This window comes from Eulemur rufifrons, chromosome 19, assembly GCF_041146395.1.
Source record: "Eulemur rufifrons isolate Redbay chromosome 19, OSU_ERuf_1, whole genome shotgun sequence".
NCBI classification, from domain to species: Eukaryota; Metazoa; Chordata; class Mammalia; order Primates; family Lemuridae; genus Eulemur; species Eulemur rufifrons.
In genome coordinates this window covers 65,795,083-65,809,933 of record NC_091001.1, presented here as the reverse complement: position 1 = coordinate 65,809,933, position 14,851 = coordinate 65,795,083, and the positions used below count along the sequence as shown (strand labels likewise).

General features: G+C 33.2%; 1 protein-coding gene across 4 annotated transcripts in view; it reads right to left on the bottom strand.

Moving 5' to 3' along the window:
• The window catches only part of VPS54 (VPS54 subunit of GARP complex), a 102,062-nt gene that overhangs the window by 68,387 nt on the left and 18,824 nt on the right, over window positions 1–14,851 (bottom strand). For 2 of the 4 annotated variants that reach the window (XM_069494556.1, XM_069494555.1), the window contains 2 exons: window positions 10,303–10,458; window positions 8,659–8,900 (listed from right to left, as the gene is read on the bottom strand). In XM_069494556.1, the coding sequence (XP_069350657.1) occupies window positions 8,659–8,900; window positions 10,303–10,438 (378 nt within the window). In that variant the 5' untranslated portion in view covers window positions 10,439–10,458. The remainder of the gene's footprint in view (window positions 1–8,658; window positions 8,901–10,302; window positions 10,459–14,851) is intronic. The other 2 variants (XM_069494558.1, XM_069494557.1) reach the window with 1 other exon arrangement.

The following is a 14,851-nucleotide window of genomic DNA, read 5'->3' as shown; positions in this document are numbered from 1 at the left end:
ATGGTAGGTCTACTTGTATCTGTTTAAGGTATCTCTATATTGCTTTCCACAGGGGTTGCACTAATTTGCAGTCCCACCAGCAGTGTATGAGTGTTCCTATCTCTCCATATCCAGGCCAACATTTATTGTTTGGGGACTTTTTGATAAAGGCCATTCTCACTGGAGATAAGTGATATCTCACTGTGGTTTTGATTTGCATTTCCCTGATGATTAGAGATGTTGAGCATTTTTTCATGTTTCTTGGCCATTCTTCTGTCTTCTTTTGAAAAGTTTCTATTCATGTCCTTTGCCAACTTTTTGATAGGGTTGTTTGATTTTTTCTTGCTGATTTTCCTGAGTTCTAAATAGATTCTAGTTATCAGTCCTTTATCGGATGTGTAGCACTTGAAAATCTTTTCCCATTCTGTAGGTTGTCTGTTTGCTCTCATGACAGTTTCTTTGGCTGCGCAGAAGCTTTTTAATTTAATCAGGCCCCATTTATTTATTTTTGTTGTTGCTGTGATTGCCTTTAGGGTCTTCTTCATAAATTATTTGCCTAGGCCAATGTCTATAAGAGTTTTTCTCACAGTTTCTTCTAGAATTCTAATAGTTTCACACCTTAGGTTAAGTCTGCTATCCACCGTGATTTGATTTTTGTGAGAGGTGAAAGGTGTGGGTCTTGTTTCAGTCTTCTACATGTGGCTATCCAGTTTTCCCAGCACCATTTATTGAATAAGGAATCTTTTCTCTAGTGTTTTGTCTGCTTTGATAAAGATTAGATGGCTATATGAGGATGGGTTTTATATGTGGATTCTCAGTTCTGTTCCACTGGTCTGTGTCTAAGAGAATGATTTTTTTAAATCAAGGAAGAAAATTTGAAAACCTCTATATCTAAGATACAAAGATAGAAAGTAGTTATTCACACTTTCTGTGAATAACTTTAAAAAAACCCACTGATTTAGAATTAAATGACCACTAACAACAACATTGTTATCTTTTCAGAGGTATCATTAAAAGGATACCTGGGAAAGTGGAGTGTGTAACAAGAAAAGCACTGGGCTATCAGTGTTCAGAGTTCTGGTAGCAATTCTGTCAATTACTACAGGACTGTTTTCCAAAGTGGCAGTATCATTTTGCATTCCCACCAGCAATAAATGAGAGTTCCTGTTGCTCCACATCTTTGCCAACATTTGGTGCTGTCAGTGTTTTGAATTTTCACCATTCTAATAAATACGTAGTGGCATCTCATTGCTTTAATTAGCAATTCTCTAATGACATTTGATGTTCATCTTTTCATATGGTGATTTTTCCATCTGCATATCTTCTTTGGTGAGGTACCTGTTCAAATTTTTTTTACCCATCTTTTTGTTGTGGTAAAATATACATAACATAAAACTTATCATTAATTACATTGACCATCTTTTCATGTGTTAATTGGACATCTGTATATCTTCTCTGGAGAAAAGTCTATTCAAGTCCTTTGCTCATTTTTTAATTGGATTTTTTGTTTTCTTATTGTTGAGTTTTAAATCTCCTTTGTATATTCTGGGTACCACTTCTTTAACAGATCTGTGTTTTGCAAATATTTTTCCCAGTCTTTGGCTTGTCTTTTCATTCTCTTAACAGTGTCTTTCACAGAATAGAACTTTTTAATTTTATTGAAGTCTAATTTTTCAAGTTTTTCTTTTGTGCATTGTATTTTTTTGGTTTCATATTTAAAAAATCATTGCCAAACCCAAGGTCACCTACAGTTTGTCCTATTTTATCTTCCAGAAGTTTTACAGCTTTGTGTTTTACACCAAAGTCTATGATCAATTTTGAGCTAATTTCCACGGACAGCATAAAGTGGTCTGTGTCTACTTTTTTTTGTTGTTGTTATTGGCATGTAGATGTCTAATTATTTCCGTACCATTTCTTCAAAAGACTATCCTTTCTCTATGAATTGCCTTTGCCTCTGTGTCAAAAATCAGTTGACTATATTTGTGTGGGTCTACTTCTGCATTCTCTATTCTGATCTATTGATCCATATGTCTACTCTCTCACCAATAACACACTGTCTTGATTACTGTAGCTTTACAGGAAGTCTTAAAGTTGGGTAGTGTCCGTCCTCTGACTTTGTTCCTCTCCTTTAATACTATGTTAGCTATTCTGGGTCTTTTCCCTTTCTATATAAACTTTAGAATCAGTTTCTTAATATCCACAAAACAAACTGCTGGGATTTTAACTGGGCTTATGTTGAATCGATAGATTAAGTTGGGAAGAAGAGATATCCTGACAATATTGAGCCTTCCTATCCACATACATGGAATATCTCTCCATTTATACAGATCTTTCATTTCTTTCATCAGAGTCTTATGGTTTTCCTCAAATAAATCTTATATATAATTAGATGTATATATAAGTATTTCATTTGCTTTGATGCTATTGTAATTGGCACTGTGTTTTTAATTTCAAATGCTAATTATTCAGTGCTGGTACGTAATAAAGTGATTAACTTTTTTATATTAGCCTCGTATCCTGCAACCTTTCTATAGTCACTTAGTTCCAGGAATATCTTTTTTTGACTCCTTGGGATTTTCTACATAGACAATCATATTATCTGCAAACAAAGTTTTATTTCTTCCTTCCCAATCTATATATTTATTATTTCCTTTTCTGTCATATCGCATTAGTTAGGGCTTCCAGTACAATTTTGAAAAGAAGTGTTGAGAGGGGACATCCTTACCTTTATTTTGATCTTAGTGGGAAGCATCTAGTTTTCCATCATTAGCTATAGGGTTTTTGTAGATGCTCATTATCAAGTTGAGAAGTTCTCTCTTATTCCTAGCTTGCTGAGAGTTTATTTTTTATAATGAATGGATACTGAATCTCATCAAATGTTTTCTTTATATCTATTGATACAATTATATGATTCTTCTTCTTTGGCCTGTTAATGTGATGGATTATATTAATTGCTTTTTAAATAGTGAACCAGCCGTGAATATCTAGAATAAGTCCTACTTGGTCTTGGTATATAATTCTTTTCATACATTGTTAGGTTCAATTTTCTAATATTTTGTTAAGAATTTTTGCATCCATGTTCATGAGAGATATTATTAGTCTATAGTGCTCTTTTTTGTAATTTCTTTGTCAATTTTCGTATTAGATTCATACTGGCCCAACAGAATCAAATTACTTTCTTTGCTTCTATTTCTTGAAATAGATTGTAAAGAATTAGTATAATTTCTTGCTTAAATGTTTGGTAGAATTCACCAGTGAACCCAACAGAAAGGCTGGTGCTTTCTCTTTTGAGAGATTATTATTGATGCAATTTCTTTAATAAATATAGGCCTATTCAGAACATCTATTTCTTATTGTGTAAGTTTTGATAGATTGTGCCTTTCAAGGAATTAGTCCATTTTATCTACACTATCAAATTTGTGGGCACAGAATTGTTCACAATATTCTTTCATTTTTGATATTAGTAGCTATGTCTTCTCTTTTTTTCTTAACCTAGCTAAACATTTATCAATTTTATTGATCTCAAAGAACCAGCTTTTAGTTTCGTTGATTTTTCTCTAGTGATTTACTATTGTCAGTTTCACTGATTTCTGCTCTGATTTTTATTATTGCTTTTCTTCCACTTACTTTAGATTTAATTTGCTCTTCTTTTTCTGATTTCCCAAGGTAGAAACTTAGACTATTAACTTAAAATCTTTCTTCTTTTCTAATATACGCATTCAATGCTACAAATTTTCCTTGAAGTTCTGCTTTCACTGCATCCCACAAATTTAGTGAGTTTCTATCAACATTTCTTCAAGCTCACTGATTGTTTCCTCTGCCATTTCAAGTCTATTGATTAACTCATCAAAGGCATTCTTCATTTCTGTTACAGTATCTTCTATTTGTAACATTTCCTTTTGATTCTTTCCTAAAGTTTCCATTGCTCTGCTTACATTACTCATCCATTCTTGCTTATTTTTTATGGTTTCCATTATAGCCCTTTGCATATTAATCATAGTTCTTTTAAATTTCTAGTCTGATCATTCCAACGCTGCTGCCATATCTGAGTCTGGTTCTGATGCTTGCTCTCTCTCTTTAAACTGTGTTTTTTGTCTTTAGTATGCACTGTAATTTTTTGTTGGAAGCCAAATATGATGTACTAAAGTTAAAAAGAACTGATGTAAACAGGCCTTTAGTGGGAGGCTTTATCTGAATAAGAGTGAGGGGTTATTTAACGACTGCTATAGCTGCAGGTGACAGAGGCTAAAATTTCCTCTGGTGTCCTTGTTTTTGATCTCTCCTGCTATCTTTGAGCTTCCCTACAGACTTCTTAAGTAAGTCTGAGACACGTAGTTCTTTTCTTTCAGTTGTATTCTCGTTATTATTCAGGTACCCCACTGAATGGTGGGAAGGTGTGAAGGGAGGGGAAGCATTCTATGACCTTATGATTAGGTTTCAGTCTTAGTGAGATTGTGTCCCTGGACTGTAACCTTCATAAGTGCTTCTCAGTTGCTGATTTTCAGTTTGCTCAGATTTTTTCTTGTTGTGAGAACAAAAGTGACTTCTAAGCTCCTTACACGCCAAATCAGAAGTATAATTAGCATTTTAAGAAACTGCCAAACTGTTTTCCAAAGAGGATGTAACACTTTAAATTCTCACCAGCAGTATTTGAGAGGTCCAGTTACTCCACAAGGGCTGGAGATAGGGTGAGGCAAGCAAGAAGCATAAGGTCCAGTATTTAAAGAGATACCCACTCTCACATTCTGGTGCCCCTCACAATTTGCTCACTTACCCAGCCTCATCTTAGTACCAGCCCTGTCCACCACATCTTGGCCAAAACTTAAAAAAAATTGTGTAGATTTGGTATTATTTTCCCCTTATATGTTTGGTAGAATTCACCAGTGAAGCCATGTGGACTTGAGTTTTCTTCATGGGAAGGTATTTACAGGTCAATTTCTTTAATGAATATGAGGCTATTGAGGTTATTTATTTCTTCTTGAAAGAGCTTTGATAATTGTGTTATTCAAGGAATTTGTCAATTGATCTAAGTTGTTGAATTTATTGGCATAAAGTTATTCACAACATTTCATTATTAGCATTGTAATCTCTGTGGAATCTGTAGTGATGTCATCTTTCTCATTCTTGTTATTGGTGATTTATGTCTTCTCTCTTTTTTCCTGATCAGTATTGCCAAAGGTTTATCAATTTTATTGATCTTCTCAAAAAATCAGCTTTTCATTTCAATGATTTTCTCTATTGTTTCTCTAATTTCTATTTCACTGATTTGGACTTTGATGTTTATTATTTTTCTCTTTGCTTTAGTTTTAATTTGCTCTTCTTTTCCCAACATAACGTAGAAGCTGAGGTAATTGACTTGAAATTATTCTTCTTTTTTAATATATGCATTTAGAGCTATAAATTTCTTCCTAAGTACTGCTTGAGCATCATCCCACAAATCCTGATACGTTGTTTTCATTGCCATTCAGTTCACATTACTTTCCTCTTTGACCCACATTTTATTTAGAAGCATAAAGTTTTGGTTTCCAAATATTTGTGGATTTTCCACAGACTTTTTCACATTATTAATTTCTAATTTAATTGTATTGTGGCCAGAGAGCATATTTTGTATGACTTGAAGCCTTTTAAAATGTATTAACATTTGAGGGGTGGGGTAAAAGCCTACCTAATCGGTACAATGAACATTATTTGGGTAATGAGCACACTAATAGCCCTGATATAAGCATTATAAAAGCTATCCACGTAACAAAAACATTTGTACCCCCTTAATATTTTGAAATTTAAAAAAGTATTAACATTTGTTTTAAAGCCCAGAATATACTTTATCTTGATAAATGTTTCATTAACGCTTGAGAATAAGGTGTATTCTGCTGTGTTGCATGGAGTGCTCTTGCAATGTGTTCCTTCAACTCAGACCAAACTGGTTGATAGTTCAAGTCTATTATATCCTTGCTGATTTTCTATCTGCTTGTTCTATCATTTATTGAGAGAGAGTATTGAAATCTCCAACTATAATTGTGAATGTCTAATTGTCCATAAAATTCTCTATTTTTGTTTTATGTATCTTTTTATTAGGGGCATAAATGCTTAAAATTATGTCGTCTTGATTAACAGGCCCCTTTATCATTATAAAACCACCTTCTCTATATGTGGTAATACTCTTTGCTCTGTAATCTATTTACTTTGTCTGATATTAATACAATCATTCCCGTTTCCTTTTTAGTAGTGTTAAGCATGGCATATCTTTTTCCATTCTCTTATATTTAACTGTTTTGTGCCCTTTTTTTTTTTTTTTTTTTTTGTGATAGGGTCTCACTCTGTTGTCCAGGCTAGAGTGTAGTGGCATCATCATAGCTCACTGCAACCTCAAACTCCTGGGCTCGAGCTATCCTCCTGCCTCAACCTCCTGAATAGCTGGGACTACAGGCATACGCCACCATGCCCAGCTGATTTTTTTTTTACCTTTTGTAGAGATGGGATCTCACTATGTTGTCCAGGCTGGTCTCAAACCCCTGGCCTCAACTGATCCTCCTACCTTAGCCTCCCAAAGTGCTGGGATTATGGGCATGAGCCACTGTGCCTAGCCTGCCTATGTATTTAAAGTGTGCTTCTTATACACAGCATATAGTTGGATGCTGCTTTCTCATTAGACCCCATAATCTCTACCTTTTAATTGGGGTGCTTAAACCATTTACATTTAATGTAATTATTTATATGGTAGGCTTAAGACTATCATCTAGACATTTATTTTCTTGACATTTACATCTCATCCATTTTTGTCCTTTTTTACTTTTTTAAAAATATTTTCCAATATCTATTTTATTTATTTATTTTTATTTCAGAATATTATGGAGGTACAAACATTTTGGTTACATATAATGCTTTTGCCTTGCCCAAGCCAGGGCTACAAGCTTGTCCTTTCCTCATATAGTGCACTCCACATCCATTAGTTTTGAGTCTACCCACCCCCACCACCCCCCTCCCACCTAACCAGCACCCAATGCATATTACTTCCATGTGAGCACCTTAGTGTTGATCAGTTAGTACCAATTTGATGGCGAGTACATGTGGTGCTTTTACACTTTTTAAGTCTTTGTTTGGACTGAGAATTTTTTGATCCCATTTCTCTCTTCTGTTGGTTTAATAGCTAATATTCTTTGTTTTGCTATTTCAGTGGTTGCTTTATGGTTTATTGTTTATATCCGTTGCTAGAAACATAATCTTTGCATGAGAGGGAACTTATGTCTGTTTTCGTCTCAGCTGTATACCTTGTGTCTAGAACAGTACCTAGCACACAGAAGTCACTCAATAAATATTTGATCAATAAATGGATAAATAAAGCCAAATTATAAGTTATTATATGAGTACAAAGTATAAAGTTAGAAACCATCAAAAAGAGAATATATTAAAGCTCATCCACTTCAACATCCAGTTAGATCTGATCATTGAAAACAGAACACAAAAACTCTAGACAGTATATGGCAATATACACATACAAAGATAAATAAAATTTACAGGTTCTGTATAAAAATATTTGATAGCAATAAAAATGAACCAGATACTGTATAGCATTAATGTAAATAATATAGCCATATTCAGCCTATCTCCAAATCGTAAAAGGAATAAAGTAATCAAGTAAAATAAAATCAGCTAAATTCAAATTAGGCTTGATAATGAAAAAAGTATAAAAAGGGAATAGCTATAAGACTGTAAATAAATACCCGCTGTACCATTTTAATGATTTTTTAAAAAAACTGAAATAGTAACTACAATTATATTGAAAACAGCCACTTTGTAAGACTCTAAAATGAATAATAGGCCATCTCAAACTTAGCGCTACTCACTTCTTGCTCTCAGACTGAGTTTAGAGTTATAATTATGTATAGAGATAGGCTATCTGTTAGAGCTAGAATGCTCTATTAAAACCTCACAAATCATCTGAGTTTTATAGGCCTAATAGAACCATTTTCTCCTTTGTAGGTAGGATAGGTTTCATGCTGAATCTTAGGACTACTAGAAATGTGTAATTCTGACAATTGCAAAGATCTGGAATCAACCCAAATGCATGTCAATTCATGAGTGGATTAACAAAATGTGGTATATGTATACTGCGAAGTACTACTTAGCCATAAAAAAGGATTAATTAAATGCCTGTTGCAGCTATACAGAAGTAACTGGAGACCATTATCCTAAGCAAAGTATCTCAAGAATAAAAAAACAAGCACCACATGTACTCTCTAATAAACTGGAACTAACTGATAGGCACACAAATACACAGACAGAAGTAAAAATCACTGGAAATCAAACAGGGGGAAGGAAGAGGGAGGAGGGAAGGGACAAAAACCCACCTAATGGGTACAACAAACACTATTCAGGTGATGGGCACATTTACAAGCCATGTAACAAAACATCTGTACCCTTTTAATATTTTGAAATTTTAAGAAAAGGCAAAAAAAAGCAAATATGTAATTCTGAAAAATCACTACAGTATGTAAAAGAAATGTATTAAAATGTATCTACACAAAGAATTAAATGCAACCCAGGACAGAATTTGTATAAACAAAAAAGAATACTACAGGTTCATCAAAGATTATTGGTCAAAAATCTACAATAAATCAAACTAAAAATCTTTCTATTACTTTTGACCTGACTATAACTAACTTCAAGATCAGATATTACCTGAGAGATTTCCTGTTGATATATTGTAAAATGTTCCTTGCTGATCTGTGGGAGGTAGAATGAAGGTATGACTTCAGTGTCCACAAAGTCCGGTCCCCATGTTTTTGTGAAGAAGTCAGATTCTCTTTTTGCTAATCTAGGATCATTTAATGCTGCTGGGAGATTTACTTTGGAATGATATATAGTCCATCTATGTTGATCTGTAACTAGAGATGGGGCAACACATAAACTATTTGAATCACCTGCAAAAAGTAAACAAGAGAACTTTGAAAGTACATCCCAGAAAACTAAAAATGCTTAGATTCTAAAAATACAAACCAACTAAACTATCTCTTCCATGGTAAATGATTTTTAAAAAAATCAATGTGATTAAATAATCTTCAGCTTCCAGCATCAATTGCCAAGGGTATGAAAACAAGATAAAGGATATGCAAAATTTGAAGAGTTATAGCTGCAGGGTGGAGTGAAAGGTACTACAAGTCAGTCTTTCATTAATTCTTTTCCTTAATGTACAATTTTTCTATCATTTTTTTCAACATCAAAACTCTGCTACCCTCCATAATATATTTTCTATCCTTTAATACCAGTGTTGTTTAGAGGTAGGCCTTTTTTCCGTTGAATTATGGTAGGCACTCCTGGTTAAAATATACTTTGTTTAACTTATAATTAGGTGACATAAATTTTCCTATAGCATTAACTATAGAGGAACGAAAAATATATAGTTGATTCTCATTATTCACAGTAGTTTTATTCTATAAAGTCACCTTGAACACTTCATTAGCAAATATTGAAACACTGCTCCTAGAGAAATAAAGCGTTAGGTTCCTGGGAGCCTCTGTTCACAACAGTTTCATCAACTGATCAATATATAACCTTGTTTTGTGTGTGTTTCTATTTAAAGACATCTTATTCAGTATATATCCATGATTCCTTAACATTAAACTCATGGCTAACAGCACTAAAGCTCATGCCTGAATGAAGCTTATATAACACATGTATTTCCTCTATAAAGCACATCACAGCCTCCCTGCACTTATGAACACTAGACAGCACTTCAACATTATGCTTAGGGGCCATTTTAATCAGCAAAATCACCAACAAAAAGCACAAAACATGTGGCACTAAATAGCCACAAAAAGAACACTTGTTTAGAGTATGAGAGCCAAAACAAGAAGGCAGAGCTTTGCCTTGTGCAACCCCAGCTGGGAACATGCGTGTCAGGTAATTCAAACTTTTCACTGCTCTGTGCAAGTCTGTAAATGACTACAGAGGTGCCACAAGTATTGATTTTGGGGTTACATATAAATTTTAAGGACTATGAGAATTGCAAATATCGAATCTACAAATAATGAGGACTGATTGTACTATGTTTTAATTAAGCAGCTTTCAATCTGTACCTTCAACACTTTCTCAGTTTATATAAGTAATGTATGAAATGTATGAAAAGAACTATATTCCAATTTCCCAATCATTTCCAAATCATTTATGTCTCTTTATTTTTAACATTGTAAAATTTATTCTTCTAAGGTAGGTATATGAAACTTGACTATTCATTTAAAGGTAATACAAATCATCAGTAAAAACTCTAAAAAAAAAAAAGAAAGAAAGAAAGAAAGGAAAGAAAAGAAAAGAAAAAAAAATTACCTGTGGGTTCCTTGGGACACACATCTGGCAGTGACTGCACAGGTCGAATGTGTTTTGTTGGATCTACCTCTTTTTTAAAGAAAACATCACTGCTGCTTCCTTGAGGCACTGGTGAAGAACTGTGGCTTGAAGCCATTGCATAAAATCACCACTCAACTGAAAATAAGTAAGAAACAAATAATAAAGACACAATACAAATCAAAACTGATCTGTAAGTATTATGCAGTTCACAAACTCTTCACAAAAAAAAAAAAACAAGCATTTTTCAAAATCCCTCAAAGTAGGCAATTTGAATATTTGTTGTTGAGAAAGTTGATCAAAATACTTAGTTTGCTAAGAAATTATTAGTCCTTGTTTTAAAAAAAACTTCCCAAACTGAAACATCCTTACTTAGTCTTTTATCCAAAGTACAAAAGATAGCAATGTTGCACTCAATATATATTAAAGATGAAAACATTCCATTCATTCAACAAGTATATAGTAATTATGCATTACAGCCTGGGTTCATATCTCACCTTCACTCACCAGTAGTATAACCATGAGGAAATTGACTTAACTTTTGTGTACCTTTCCTCATCAGTAGAATAGAGATGAAAAGAGATATAAACATCTTATGTGAATTATGCAAATGGATATTAATAAAGCATTGAAAATAATGCCCGCCTCAAAGTTAGAGTTCACTGATGTTGGCTATCATGATCTTAATTATTATGTGACTGCCCTGTAGTAACATGATTATAAAATCATTAGTAATTAAATTATTTTAAAAAGAAGTGTCATTTTTCAAGGAGCTTGCAATTGCATTAAGTAATCAAAACAAATGTATGTAAGCAAAACACATGTCTACATTTTTTAGTAAATGCTAAAAGAATTTGTGGGGTAAGACAACGTAACATAGGCTACAGCGTCAGGTAAGACTTTATAAATGAAGCTATACTGAAACTGGATATTGAAGAACATGTATTCTTTTATTACTGAAATGTATAGAGATCACCTAGTCTAAGTTCTATCATAATAGAGATAAGTATAGCAAGTCCCAGAAAGATTATGTGGTTTAGCAAGTTAAAAAAAAAAAAAAAGCCAAGTTAGGAAATCTGGTGAATAGAAAAATAAGAGTCGGAAATAAGGAGCAGAGATATAAGGCTGGGACCTGTGACAAATAGTTCATCCACTCTAACTTCCCTCTAGTTTGCTGGAAAGCTAAATGTCCCAGACTTCCTTGTATATCTATCTCAGTACTTTCAATGCAAAGGCAACATAACCAATTACACCATTCACTGAAACCATAAGATAAGAAATAAACTGCTAAGAAAATACCCAAAGATAAGTAACTTCCTCAAGACCCTTAAACAGAAAGCAAACAATAGCATAAATAAAGTTTAGAAACATAGAATAATGAATCATAAGACTATGGAACTGACTATAGTGGAAACTGACCTGGCTACAGAGAAATGCTTGCATTGGGAAGTACTGACAAATAAGTTATATTTACACTTACACATACACAAACACACACAGAGTACAACTAGATTGCAGTTGGTTCTCTAAGCAATAAGGAGCCATCATTTGGAGTCAAGAGAGTTCTGTAATGAAAACGATATTCGGGAAAATTAATTAGGGCCTTTGTTTGAAAGGCATCACTGGCCTGTTGCATTTACATCCATACACATTAACTATACGTTGTTTCTGTATGAAAGCTTACACGTATTCAAGAGAGAACAAATATCTAAAGGACAGGAAATATTATATAACAGAATCATATATGCTAAATCTTTGGTGAAGATAATTCTAAATTTAAGATTGACTCTGTTAAGATTTTTATTAATTTCCTCAAATAAGATGGCTAAAATAAACACATTTTGACACTTAAAGTGGTAGGCCACATGTGAAAAATGTATTTGTGTGGAACATCTATTGCTTAATATTAGATATTCATTCCAAAATAGTACACTGCTATTTTAATTTAATAATGTTTTTAAATGCAAAAAAAATGCATACACAAGATTACAATGGATGCTGAAATACAGGTACCAAAATACTTTTCCAATTATAATAATATTTTTGCTTATTAGTAATATGAATCTGATAACTACCTTAATTTCTAGGCAATAAATGAGCCTAAGTGGTAGTCTGAGATACGTGCGTAATATGAAAACACCTGAAATTTCTACTGGTGACAAAGCTACAGGTACTGTAACTGTATTGTACATGCTGTGCCCGTTAAGAGTTTCCTATATTTATAATCAAAGGAAATGCTAAAATCCAGTTAGGACAGGGCTTATCAACCTTGACACCACTGACATTTTGAACTGTATAATTCTTCGTTGGTGAGGCTCTCCTGTACACTGTAGGATCTTTAGCTACATCCCTGGCCTCTATTTAATGCCAGTAGCATCCTCCTACCCACCCAATTGTGACAACTGAAAATGCCTACAGATATAGCCAAATGTCCAAGGTTGGGGAAGGAGAGGACAAAATCACCCCACTTGAGAACCACAGAGTCAAAGATAGGTTAAAATAAAGATATAATTTTTTCCCCATCCAAAGTTCACAGACTCTCTGAATTCTATCCACAGACCTTATGGAGTCTGTGAACCCAAGTTTCAGAATCCCTGCTCTAGACCCACCTTCCCAGTATATGGGAAATAGAGGGGAATAAAATAGTAAGGTTTAAACTACAACATGGAGAAACAATCAGACAAACTGAGAATGTGAAATATTCTAGAAGAAAACTGGGCTGGACACGTAGTCATTTTAAAAAGGTGGGGAACTATTCAAGATTAAAATAAATAAAGAGGCAACAGCTAAAGGCAATATGTGAGCCTTGACAGGATCCTGGTTCAAAAAGAAAATACTGACTTTCATACATTCTTGGGATAACTGGGAAATTTTGAATATGGACTGGGTGTTAGATGATATTTTTAAATTATTAATTTTCTTCGGTATGTTAATGGTATTGAGATTATAGAAAAATGTCCTTATGCTTAGCAAAATAACAAAATATTTAAGAGTGAAGTATGATGTCATGTGCAACTTACTTTCAAATGATTCAGCAAGAAAATATACATAGATAAAGCAAATATGGGAAAATGTTTACAACACTTTAAGTGAAATACAGTATTTCATGTTCTTTCATTTTTCTTCATGTTCTAAAATTTTCAAAATAAAAATTTTGGGGAAAGAAACTTTACATATTTGTGAAATATTAAATAAATATTGCAAAATACAAGAAAAGGAAAAACATTTAATTTGTAACTGTTATTTAATCTACCTCAAGATGGCATTATTGTACAACTTCAAATAAGAGGGGGAACCTATCAATAGATCACATTCAAATTTTTATGCTGCAGAAGAATAATACCATATATAGAATCTGGAATTCCTTAAAGTCTAAATGAGAAGACATCTGAGACAGAGAAACACTTGTCATAGGCATTACCCTAATATAGAAAAATGTTTTCCCTTACTTCTACACTGTAATAGTAACTGCTTATAGAGAACATTGATATTACAAAATAATTTATAGTCAACTCTGAACTATCCATGAGATTGCCTATTACAGGTAAGGTAATAGCAAGTCTTTATTTATTTATTTATTTTTGGCCTACTATTTCAATCTATACAAAACATTTTACCAGAGTAGTTAATATATAAATATATATTAACTAATCATTTTATTTCCCTTCTCCTATTTATCAAAAGTGAGACCTTATTTTATAAAATCTAAACTTACCTGACCTCTATCGTGCTTCTATCACACTGTGATCTTCTAACTGGTCTCTCTGCTACCAGTCTAAATTATTCTGCACATTGCTTTAGGATTAATCTTCTGGAAAGTTTTCATCCTGTCATACTTCTTTAATGATTATTCATTCATTACTTCCCAAACAAATCCCAAGCTTCATAAACTGGTCCTCAAGGCTTTTCACAATCTAATACTTATCTTTGTTTTTAGCCTTATTTCCTATTACCTATGGATAACCTCTATTCTAGAGAGGCTGGCCTGTCTTTCAAATTTATCATGCTATCCAGGCTTGGGTCTTTGTCAAGACTATACCCTTCCTGGAATATTCATAACATATTTCTACCTGTCTAATGACTCTTCTCCCTTCAAAGGTCATTTTAAGTTTCATTTCCACATTAAACATCCTAAGAAAACAAATATATACACATTTGAAAATACGAATAAAAATAATCCCAGCATTATTTTTAAGAGTAAAAAAGTTGAAACAACCAAACTCTATATAAGAAGGAATTTGTTAATAACCTATAGTACAACCAAACAATGAATTACACTGCCATGAAAAACAGGACTGCAGACCTCATACTTATTAGGATAGCTACTATCAACAAAACAAAACCAACCAAAAAACAAGTGTTGGTGAGGACATAGGGAAATTGGAACCCTTGTGCACTGTTGGTAAGAATGTAAAATGGTGCAGCCACTATGGAAAAAAATTATAGCAGTTCCTAAAAAAATTAAAAATAGAATCTCTACATGATCCAGCAATTCTACTTCTGGGTATATACTCAAAAGTATTGAATGCAA